Source organism: Pituophis catenifer, unplaced genomic scaffold (assembly GCF_029215685.1).
Source record: "Pituophis catenifer annectens isolate HBS135680 unplaced genomic scaffold, rPitCat1.0.hap2 SCAF_3, whole genome shotgun sequence".
NCBI classification, from domain to species: domain Eukaryota; kingdom Metazoa; phylum Chordata; class Lepidosauria; order Squamata; family Colubridae; genus Pituophis; species Pituophis catenifer.
This window is the reverse complement of record NW_027256883.1, coordinates 178,104,882-178,116,938: the sequence shown is the minus strand read 5'-3', so window position 1 is coordinate 178,116,938 and position 12,057 is coordinate 178,104,882. Positions and strand designations below refer to the sequence as shown.

The following is a 12,057-nucleotide window of genomic DNA, read 5'->3' as shown; positions in this document are numbered from 1 at the left end:
ACACACTCACATTCACATATATATGCATGATTTAATTAATTGGACATTTGGATTTATATATTTAGAAGATTTATAATATGTTATCTAGATTTCTGGATGATTTTTTCTTTTCTAGTGGAGAATGGATATGTACATTTTGTCGAGATCTTCTGAAACCTGAGGTAGAATATGATTGTGATAATCTGCAGCACACCAAGAAGGGAAAAACAGCACAAGGATTGAGTCCTGTGGACCAAAGGGTAGGTATCCCATACTTTAGGTATCTTGTTCTCAAATCAATTCAACCCAATTATTGTGGTTTTTTTGTATTATATGTTCCTTTATTTAGATTATATTTTATTTTACATAGTCAGCAACTGTCATCATACTACATAAACCAAATCTGAAACCAACTCTGTACGAGTTTATTAATATTGGCTATACTAACAGAATCTTAAGTTTTTCTGTGCTTGCTTCTCTCTGTCTTTCTCTCTGTGTTTCTCTCTCTCTCTCTCTCCATCTCTCTCCCTCTCTCTCTCTTCCCCTCTCCCTTTTTCTCCCTTTCTCTTCCTTTCCCCTCCCCTCAAATTCTTATGTAAATTAGGGAGGTTTCTGTCTAAGTCTTTTCATATACTTTCTTCTTGTTTTAGACTTTAGTGGATATAGAAAGTCCACACACCCTTGTTAAAATGCCAGGCTTTTGAATGTAAAAAAAAAAAAAAAAACCCAGACCAAGATAAAACACTTCAGAATTCTTTCCATCTTTAACATAAGATTCAAGCTGTGCAATTAAATTGAAAAACAAACTGAAACCTTGTAGGATGAAAAAACAAAACAATAAAAACTTACAATAATGTGATTGTATAAAGATGCATACCCTTAAACTAATGCTTTGTTGAAGTGCCTTTTGATTTAATGACAGCATTCAGACTTTTGGGGTAAGAGCTCAAAAGTAATCACGATGGCATATCTTGCTTTGGGAATCTTGCAAGTTACTCTTCCTTGCAAAAGTGCTCCAAATCTGTCAAATTGCAAGGGCTCTCCTGTTCACAGTCTTCAGGTCACCCCAAAGATTTTGATCCTCTTTTGGTGAAGCCATTTTTTTTGCTGATTTGGCAGTGTCATTGTCATGCTGAAAAGTCAAATTCCTTTTCATCTTCAGCATTTTATCAGAGACCTGAAAGTTTTGTGTCAAAATTGATTGATATTTGAAATGACTCATAATTCCCTTCCCCTTGACTAAAACCCCAGTTCCAGCTGAAGAAAAGCAGCCCCAAAACATGTTGCCGGCATCATGCTCCACTGTGGGTATAGTGTACTTCTTGGGGATACATAGTGTTGTTTTTATGCCAAACATACTTTTTAGATTTCTGGTAAAAAAAAGTTTAACCTTGAAGTGATTTATCTTGGTCTGATTTATTTTCTCCATTTCAAAAATCTGGCATATTAATAGGAATATTTCTACATACACTGTAAGACATGTTGCATTTCATGCACACCCAGCTTTGAAACATAATAAAGGTCTACTCTTCTTTTCTCAACCAGGTTTCCCTGTTTTCCTCACTCCATTCCCCACAGTGATAATGGAACATGTATTTGAGATGGGAGCTCACTACAACAAGCCAATTATCCTAAAGTTTCCATTCATACCACTTTTTAAAAAAATAGCTGGCTGTTTGCATTTGAAACTGTTTTATTAAACCGTACTATTTAGTTTGCATTCAGCAATTCAACCAATTTTGTACATAAACAGGGATGAGTGTGATGATATTCCTTGTTTTTCCATGGAACTTCAGTTGTTTCTCACTTGTCTACAGCATCTGTACTGTAGAATTCAGATATCCACTAAATGGAAACAGAAAGCTGGAATTTTCTGTATCTTTTGACTTCCATCTAGTGTTAATTTGGATTATTTATTTATGTAATTAATTTGATTTAGATGTCCTCTGACTCCAAATTGTGTGGCTTACAATATAACAGAGTGGATCTACTGGAACATAGCTTTGCAAGTCTTCAATCAGTGGAGAGCCAATAATGTCACCACTGTGACCAATGTGTAGTGCTATCAAGAGATCCCTTTGTTTACAAGAAGAATGAATCACAATTTTAACACAATCTAAATCAGTGAATTTTCATTTTTCTGTGATATGTATAGTAGTATAGAATTTCTGCTTTTTTACATTTAAAGAACTGTTATTACAGAAGAAATATAATTTTTTCTTCCTAGAGGTTTGAGCCCATTTATTAATCTCATTTATGCAGAATATCTTCTGAATCTTTTGTCTTTGGCATTTAGTTACTCCTACTCATTGAATTTTCTCCTTTAGTTATTCTCGTGGAAAAGTTTACCTATGTTTATAGTCTTTTTTTCAACTCTTTCTGACTGTTCTGCCCATTGAATTGTCCTCTATCATAAGTGAGCTAAATGTTCTAGTGCTTTTACTTTTCTGTTACAGTATGATAAGCATATAATATGATATAACAACGTTTGCTTAGAAGGAATTCCACAGACTGCAATAAGCATATGATATGATTTGCTTAGAAGTAATGGCATAAAGCATGATCAAGCAAGTTATCGGACATGTCTTTTCAATCAGTTATCATTTTTCACCCCCACCCCCATAAACCTGAACATATTGCATCATCATCACCATCATCATTATTATATTTTGGGCTGATAATTGGCATGGACTATATGAGATTCTGAGCTGTGCTTAGAGGGCTTTAACTATGATAATGGCCATGGCCAATTGTAGAAAATAAATGATTTCATTGCTTCAATATCTTAATCAAAACTGCTGTTTGTAAGCGTAATTCAAGGCTGGTTATAAACTAGCAAGCCATGTGTGATGTAGGATGAATTGTCTCCCGGGAACCATAAAACTACAGGTATCTCTGGTAATTGGAAGACAATGTTCCCAATATAAAGTTTTGGGGAGACATTTGACTTTGAAGTATATTTGGTAGAAATTTGAGGTACTGCCTTTTGAGTGACTATACTGAGGCTTTGGGATTCTTTGCCAAGGAAAGCTGCTTTGCCTTATCTGCCTTCCACTGGGAGCAAAGACTATTTTCTTAGATTACGCTCATAAGGTATCTTATAACTATGTTTCATTTGGATTTTTCCTGTCATTTTGGTTGATATTTTAGTTGATATTATATTTGTTTTATTGCTATTGAAGAGCAGTTAATGGAAAAATAGGTTATTATTGATGCATGGAATACGTTGTGCTCAGTATTGTGATAGTATGCACAATATTTTTTAAAACATGAATTAGGCTTGTCAGTGACCCTTGAAATGATGCCTTGACATTTAGAAGTAACACATAACATTTAGAAACATGCTAGATCATAAATTGCTTTTAAAATACTTTACAATCTTGAAAGTTACCTCCTTTTGACTTTGTTCAGGTCCAAAGCTGTGAAGGCAAAAGGAATTAGTTGCATGGATATTAAAATATATATAACTAATCTCTGTTGATTCCAGGTAATCTAGATACTGGTAGTTTTTTTGCAGACTGAATTAGGCTTTGAGAATCTTATTCTATTGAAAATTGTAGGATAAGCACATAACTGATTAAAGAGTCTTTTAACAGTCTTTAAAGAATAAAACAATTTTAATTGAATTTGTTTTTCCTCCACAAGAAATGTGAGCGCCTCCTACTTTATCTATATTGCCATGAGCTGAGTATTGAATTTCAAGAGCCAGTTCCAGCCTCGGTGAGTGACATCATATACATTACCTGAAGATGATAAAATGTAAATTTTTACTTTTAGGAGGATGAAATTGGTGATCAACATTTGACAGTCATAGTTGCTTTTATGTTATGAACGGTATTTTGCAGTATGTACTTTTTAAAAAGTATCTATTTACAAAATTGTTGGATCCGCAATGTTGAAGGAGCTATGAAGCAGAATTTTCACATTTAAAAATAATATCACAATTTTGCATTTTATTGTGTATGTTTTCAAAATCTTTGGGTCTGGTTTTAAAAATGAAAATGCTTCATACAGAAAAATATTCTACTATAAAAGTATGTTTTTTACATTTTCTCTCTTCTAATATGACTGCATTTTTTTCTGAACAGATACCAAACTACTATAAAATAATAAAGAAACCAATGGATCTATCCACAGTAAAGAAAAAACTGCAGAAGAAACATTCACAACATTATCAGACGCCTGAAGATTTTGTGGCAGATGTTCGGCTGATCTTCAAGAACTGTGAAAGGTTTAATGAAGTATGTTAACTTCCAACCTGTAGAATTGTTTTGACGGATGAAAAAAAATATCTTCTGTGTCTTTACAGACTTTAATTACAAGTGTTTCCAAATTCTGAGTGCGGGATGGAAATAGTGTCCCATATGTAAGCTGTACAAAGATATGGCTGGGCACAGATTGAGCCTCAGACTTAGTCACTTATTATATACAGAGATGATAATGTAAATTGGATCCTGAGGACATGCTTGCTCTTCTGATTTCTTTACTGATTTTAATAGTGAACCAATTAAATGCTGGGTTGCATGCACAAACTGTTTCATGCCTCCTTTTTGTGGAGACATTGTCTTTTCAATAGCACATTGTTACCTAGCCCAAGTAGCAGAAAAGCTGCTTGTGTGAATGATTTAGTTGATATGGAAAAGCATTGAAAGCAATAGAAAACAAGATAGGTCATTAATAAATAATTTTACAATTAAATACATGGTGTATTCATAGATTATCTTTAAATCTAGAGCATTTTGTGAATGATAAATAGTTTTGAAAAGTTGCAATCTTAAATCAAGATTACATGAAGATTTTCATGTAATAAAATAAGCAATAAGCAGGATTTAAACAAATGCAAGGAGGCATGGGCTATCAGTCGCTAAAGGACTTATAATAGAACAGGATTTGTGATGGAAATAGCTGTAGAATACCTGGCCTTCTGATGATAACTGAATAGTTGTTTAAAAATGGACGCTGAAGCAGATCGACCCTGTGACTGCTTAAATAGCATCTTTTAAAAGTTTGGAAACCATTCTGCAAGGCAGTCTGTTAGTTAGATTCCTTATTAATTGAAAGTTATCTTGCTAGCTTAAGCAATTTGGATAACAAAGTCTTCTTAAAATAAAACAAATAATTAATGGTAATTTCAAATATGTAGAAAAAATGCTGAAACAATATGGTGTTTTTGAAACATCAAAAATATGGCATGTGAACCTAATGCAGAATACTGTATTTATGGGAAAAGAAATAATCAATAGGCACCTAAGATATTTTTTTGACTCCAGGAAAATTGGCCACATTTAATCATATTTAAATTAGAGTTGTTAACATCTATTGAAAGGACTTGGATCCTTTCTATATTATCTAAAACCATTATTCTATCTCCCATTGATTAGAAGGTTTTATTTAAATATGCTCAGAGACTCTTGAAAAAGAATCCTGAATTTTCTATAGGACAGAATTTGAAAACCTCAGTTTCATTTAAAGTGGGTTATAATCTTTGTCCTGGTTTGATATTAATACTTGCATATAAAATTCTAATACTAAAATCTCAGAAATGTAAACATTTTTAAAGTATTGAGTTACCCTAAGCAGTTAATTTAAACTTGGATTGTAATAGGTGAGGTTTAAGTATTTTTCAAAATAAATAAATTTTAAGAAAAATGAACGCACTCACAGTGAAAGGAAATTTTCATGGATAGATAAATGCAGTTAGAACAGACTAAAAAAGAAACTTGCCCTTTTTTCTTACTGCAGTTATCACATTTATATCATGACAAGAAGAACTGAACTGGAAGGTAGTGGGATAGCACTTTCTTGAGAAGAAATGGCAAAGGAATCCTGATGGAAGAAATTACTGCTGACCATTTATAACACAATTATTCTATTTACTGTACAGCTCAATTTTGGATTTCTGTGCTTAGTATCAGTTTGGCCAAACTGATCATTTGTTAATGGATCACATACTCAAATTTAGCATTGGGACCTTATGAAGTGTCACTTCTGTGTCACAGTTTTTAGAAATAAATTGCCATCATGGCTGAGTTTCATCATCCATTCCTGTACAGTCTCATAACTTTAGAAGGGATTATAATTTCCTTTGTTTTGACTCTGGTATCCTTTTTAGATGATGAAAGTTGTTCAAGTTTATGCAGAAACACAAGAGATTAATTTGAAGGTAAGCTTTTCAGACCATGCACACTTGCTGAAGAGATGTTTATTACCAATTGGTGAATGTTACTATCTTTTTTACTTTGCAGGTTGATTCAGAAGTAGCACAGGCAGGGAAAGCAGTTGCATTATACTTTGAAGATAAACTTACAGAGATATACCCAGGCAGGATCTTCCAGCCTTTACCTGAATTCGAGCAAGAAGAAGATGATGCTGAAATAACTGATGATTCAGATGAAGATTTTATACAACCACGTAGAAAACGTCTAAAATCAGATGAAAGGCCGGTGCATATAAAGTAAACTGATTAAATGGACCCGAACTATTGTAAAAAAAAAAAAACATATTTAAATGTTCCTGGGATATTATCGTGGCTTTAGTAGCCATTTTATTGATAGTGTTCAGACAGTATTAGATTACAAAAACATTTGTACAGAAACATTCTTGTCTAAGGGGGAAAGCTTTCAACTTCTGTTACTGCTCTTGTGTTGTGTGGGGTTTTTTTTTGTGCTGGATTTTTATTTTACTTTTTCACTCCTTCATTATAGAAGTTTGAGATTATTAACATTCATATCAGAAAAGTTTTTATATGATGACATTTGTATGAACAATGCATTTTTGTCACTACCTAATAACTATTTCTGTAGGATTGGACCAAGACAAGTCATATTTCACTTTCATACCGGGTTGTGGTTTAAATTCTAAGCAACGTTTCTCTTCATGTAACCAGAATTGCTGGTTGTATGATTTTCTTTTTCTTTTATTTTTGAGATTCAACATCTTATCCAAGTGATAATGCAAGTAACATACTTCGTTGAGTCAAATAGCCAGCTCTGCAATCTTTTATTATGTATAGAAGTATCATAACATCATTAAATCATCTTGAATTTGCGAATGCAGGAGTGCGAGTTCTTCATATGTGCTTTATTGACTTTGGTTGCAATTCATGTTTTTAAGTAGGATTCATGGTATTAAATGGAAGTCCTATGCACAATACACCTCAGCACCATTTTCTTTTTGTATTGTGTTTTTTTCTCTCTCCTTATAAGGCAGGATGTTGGCTACAAAACCAACTAAAATATAGATTTTAGTACTTTCAGAACTAGTCTATGATGTTAATAACTGGTGACTGTCCAGTCTTCCCTACTAACAGTTTCTGATAGACTGCTATCAGCAAACTAATAACTTTGTCAACTACCAAATGTGTAAAATTTCCTGTATTCACTCTGTCTTATTTGTAAATAATGGTACTGTAAATTCTTTCAGGCAGCAACATTTGCTGGACTGTTTTTAAGCTAATATGTATTCTTACTAATGTTCCTAATCAAGAACAGATTTGTAATATGCTCTTTATTTCTTAAGCAGTTCATAATTTGAAGTTCTATATTATTTTGTTAGATCTATTCAGTCTTCTTCAGAAGCAGCTTAAATTGAAGAGAATGATGTGCCCTTTCAGGCTAAGTTACTTGTCTATTCTTAAATCTAGAAAATGGTCCAGCATATCAGACAAGTAACTAGTTGAATAATAATATGCAGTTGTCCATGCATAACAAAGCTCTTCGAAGACAAGAAAAATCTGCATTATTGTAATTCAATGTTGAACAGGTAAAAATCCTTATATGCTTGGCGTAGGTCTGTATTAAACTATTTCAAACCCTTATATAGAATATTTTTATGCCTCTTTCAAAAAGGCAAACTATACTGAGGTAACCAAAACATAAGCTTTACTGTGACATTAAGTGTATTCATTATGGCCAATAGTTCACAGTATATGAAGAATTGATCTATACAGTAGAGTTGAATAGTTTCTATTATACAATGTATTCCCAGTGATTCCCTAAAGAGTTTTGATTCAAATGCCTGATTTTATTTTCCCTGAAAGAGGCAGACAGGACGGTTCTCTAACATGAAAGTAATTAAAGATATTTATGACTTTAATTCACTTTCTTAGATAAACAGTATATTAAAAATGAAAGGAGTCCAGGGATTTATTTTCACAAAAGGTTTTATTTAACAAATCAATTCTAAACTGTCTGTTTTATGAATATATATTAGTCTATATTGTGACCAAATTAAAGTTAGAGAAGTCAGTTCAGAGAGATTGAAAGAAAGTTTCATGATCATAGCTGTCGTTTCCACATATAAAAGGCAACATTCTAACTGGACTCTGTGATGTTTTCTATATATAGTGTTATTGATTATCCTTTTTTCCAAATGTAGAGATAAGATTACTTAGCTTGAGAGATCTTACGTACAGGTAATGAGCATAGTCTAGTTTGAATGTCATTTTTTATTTGCAATTAAAAATATGAGGGTGAATGGGAGGCTGTTCCCTCTTAGTGTGTTCACTCTCCGACAAGTTCCCACAAAATATCCACTTATGTGCTTATTGCAAGCATCAAATGCAAGAACAAAATGCTAAATAACTGTTGGATGTAGTAGTTCTTATGTATACTAAAGTTCTTCGTATCTCAATTTATAATGAATGAAACTATTTCTTACTTAAATTAAATATATGCAGATTTCTTTCTGCAAAAGAGAACTGGTATTGAGCTAATTTAGTTTCTTTTCCATTCTGAAACTGCAATGGAAAAGTAATAAGAGTTTAGTGTATTAAATTGTATGAATATCTTTTTACTTTTTTGCAAAAACATAATTTGAGACATTAAATTGATTATCTGCTACCTGAAACATAGTGGATAATAACATTTATACATAGACTCTGTATAAATTGCTAGAGTCATTTCTTGAAGAATATATTCATAGATGGAAATGATTTGCAGTCTGATGAGCTTTTCTCCGTGATGGTAAGAAGTATATCACAAAAGAACTTCTGCCACCTGTACAGCTGAAAAGAAGCCTGTGTTTGGCATATCACAGGCACTTGTGCAATTATTGAGCTACACTGGGTTTGAAAACATAGTTTATTTTGGAGTATGTTCTTCATATATCTACTTTCTAGTGGATAATGGGGCTTTCCTTGCATGTGAAATGGATTTACCTGGGCTTCATAAATTACAATGTAACTTACATCTGATATGGTCCCAAAATATTTTGTTTTATAATTTGACTCTTAAAACTATGACTTCAAATACTCTTACTAAAAAAGAAAACAAAAAACTCTTTCCCTGGTTGTATAGTTCCAAACATTTAAGTTAATCCAAAGAAGAAAAAGGCAGCTTACTTTGAAACAGGAAGGATAACAAATGTACAGCGTGCTGATTGTGGACTTCTCAATTACCTCAGCAGGTCCCCTGCCTTGTACTTACTAGTGATTAGTGTTAGTTTAACCAGCTAAGTATGTTCAGGTCTTACTTAACTGTGCCCTACAATTAAGTGTCCTATCATATACTATTAAGGCTGATTTACTATCCAAAAAAGGTGGCTTTGCCCCTAGCTTTTAAAGTAGATACTGTATGCTGTAAAATGTAGATAGCCTTTTTCATGAGAAAAATTCCCATTAATAATATTTGAAGTGGCATTGACTGTCGGCGTACTCAATACTGGATAGAAGAGCAGAATGTTTTATAAACATTTTTGCAAGCCACTGCATCAAAGTAGTATTTTTTAACAAATCACCCCAATTTGCGATTCTGTTGTATAATGTAGTTTTATTAGACAGTCCCATTTACGTAAAAGTTATGACAACACTATCTTGAAGTTGAAAATGTAATGTGCTGGATGTAGGCTTTCTCTCTTTCTTTTTCCACTTCTTAGCAAAAAAGCAATAAAACTGCTTTATCTGTTGCCTGTTTAGCATGGCAGGAGTCCATTTCCTTTGGGTAGTGGTTTTATAGGAAAGTTTTTGTATGTGTATCACCCAAGTCTAGCTTTTAACAAATAAAGTGTGCAGTTATAGTGTGGCATTTTATTTTAAAAATTGGGGAAAGTTAACATATTTTTTTAAGAAGTAGGTGTTTCAGTAAATAATGGAAGTACTTTTTTAAAAACTTTATATGCCACAATTTACATAGACCTATTTCAAAGTAATTCATAAGATTGTGATTTTGGATATGGCCACCACTTCTTTGCTTCAGTGATGCATGTGCAGTAACTCCACTCATTTGTTGGTTTTTGTGTCCGCCTATTTGCTAGTCTACTTTTAAAATGCATCCTAATCAAAATTGTTTTGAAAAATTGAAGTTATTTTGATTTCTTAATTTAGTAGCTGATTGACAATGATAACACACAACTTTCTCTTTTCTATTCAATTCTTTTTCAAGTAGGGAGCTGCTCTTTTCTTTTAAAATAATCTGTGACTTTGTATAAACAAATTCAAAGAATTTTATAGATCTTTACCCGTTTCAGCATTCCCGTAGTGTGAACATAAATTTTGAAATGGAAAATGATGCATGTTAAAGGCCTGCCAATGTAGGCGTTTGTTAATTCAAAATGCCATTAAACATGTATATATGAGGTCGATAAAGATTTGTGCAATTGAAAGCCTGTTTTAATTTTATATGTAAACATACAAATCAAAGGGTTCAATTCCCAGTATTCTTTCTTTCTGGTAATTAAAACTGGTACTTTTTGCACATAGTTAACTTTACTGATTCTTTTTAAAAAGTGCTGTTTCTGTGGTGTTGTATTCTCTGAATAATATTTAATTTTTTTTAACAAGTTAACGTTTCTAATTGTTCAGTTCCTGTGTTTTTTGGCTGATGTGTAATAAAAGCATTTTTCTTTACATGATTATTTAATACATTTAGCAACCTGTAAATATTTCTTGTTAAGTGCTCTGGAATGTGGTGTAGCAATTGTATTAGAACAGTTTTAAAAAGCATTGTTTTGAAAACCACTTTGTTTTGGTTATTTCTATTAAATTAGAAAAGGAAGAACTTTTCAAATGAGTATTGTTTTGTAAATTCAAGGCCTCCCTAGACCTATTGATACTGTTATTTGATATATTATTAGCATGGGAAAATTATGAAAATTTGGCTAGCATCTACACTGTCTTAAGAATAAGGGTTATGATTTAACATTATTAAATACACACACAAGCCTTTTACAATATCTCTATATGATGGATATAATTTATTTAAACATCAGTTTAAACATACATACAGAAATAAATTCTCAATGTACACACTATGATATTTTACTTTGGAAATGGAATGAGATTAAAGAGATAACATTATCTTAGTTGTTAAGAAAAAAAATATTTTCCATCTTTCTATTCAGGGTGCCCTTTCACTTTGAATATTGTATTCTATAATATTAACTGTCCTGTGTTTTATTCACCAGTTTTGTACCTGAGTGTAAATAGATGAACTGATGTCGAAGGTTATTTGCGGATTTCATTTAATTATGATTGATACAGAGACTATGGATAAGAATGGAAACCTTTATAGAAACTAAGCAATGTTGTTGCACTGCTTAATGAAATGTGAAGAGCTTGACTTGCAAATTAGCTTTGTTCCTTGCTATGTTACCTCGTCACATGTAGATTTTTGCTTGTGTGTGTTTGGAAGGTTTTTTTTTCACAAATGAATATATGCTTAGCCACTGTGAAGTGCGAACAATATTGGTTTGCATAGTTAACTCCTATCTGAAATCCATAAATCCAAGATCCAAACTTCACTATCAAACTGACTATCATGCTGAATTTGTTATCCTTGAAGAAGTTTCTGGGACAAATAGGTACTGTTATGAGTTGCTCAGATGGGAAGTGCAATCCATTTTTCTCTTTGAGAATCAAGAACAGGGTTTATTCCTTACCAGCCCATCTGCTCTCTGTTCTGCCCTGGTATTTGGTTTAGCTAACTTGATGTATTGGATTTAGTGATTTCATCCTCTTGTATTATCTCAGTTTAACCTCTTGAAAAGAAATGCACTTCTTGTAATATTTTATGGAGAAGTTGGAATGTTAATCTTTGGAATGTATAGTCTTTTTTTTCTTTATATACTCTCCACCTAGTCTCT

General features: G+C 32.5%; 1 protein-coding gene across 2 annotated transcripts in view; it reads left to right on the top strand.

Moving 5' to 3' along the window:
• Positions 1-7,026, top strand: part of TRIM33 (tripartite motif containing 33) — a 59,255-nt gene extending 52,229 nt beyond the window's left edge. The window contains exons 16-20 of one of the 2 annotated variants that reach the window (XM_070941578.1): positions 116-239; positions 3,625-3,699; positions 4,068-4,220; positions 6,092-6,142; positions 6,225-7,026. In XM_070941578.1, the coding sequence (XP_070797679.1) occupies positions 116-239; positions 3,625-3,699; positions 4,068-4,220; positions 6,092-6,142; positions 6,225-6,437 (616 nt within the window). In that variant the 3' untranslated portion in view covers positions 6,438-7,026. The remainder of the gene's footprint in view (positions 1-115; positions 240-3,624; positions 3,700-4,067; positions 4,221-6,091; positions 6,143-6,224) is intronic. The other variant, XM_070941579.1, reaches the window with a different exon arrangement.
• Positions 7,027-12,057: the final 5,031 nt, after the last annotated feature.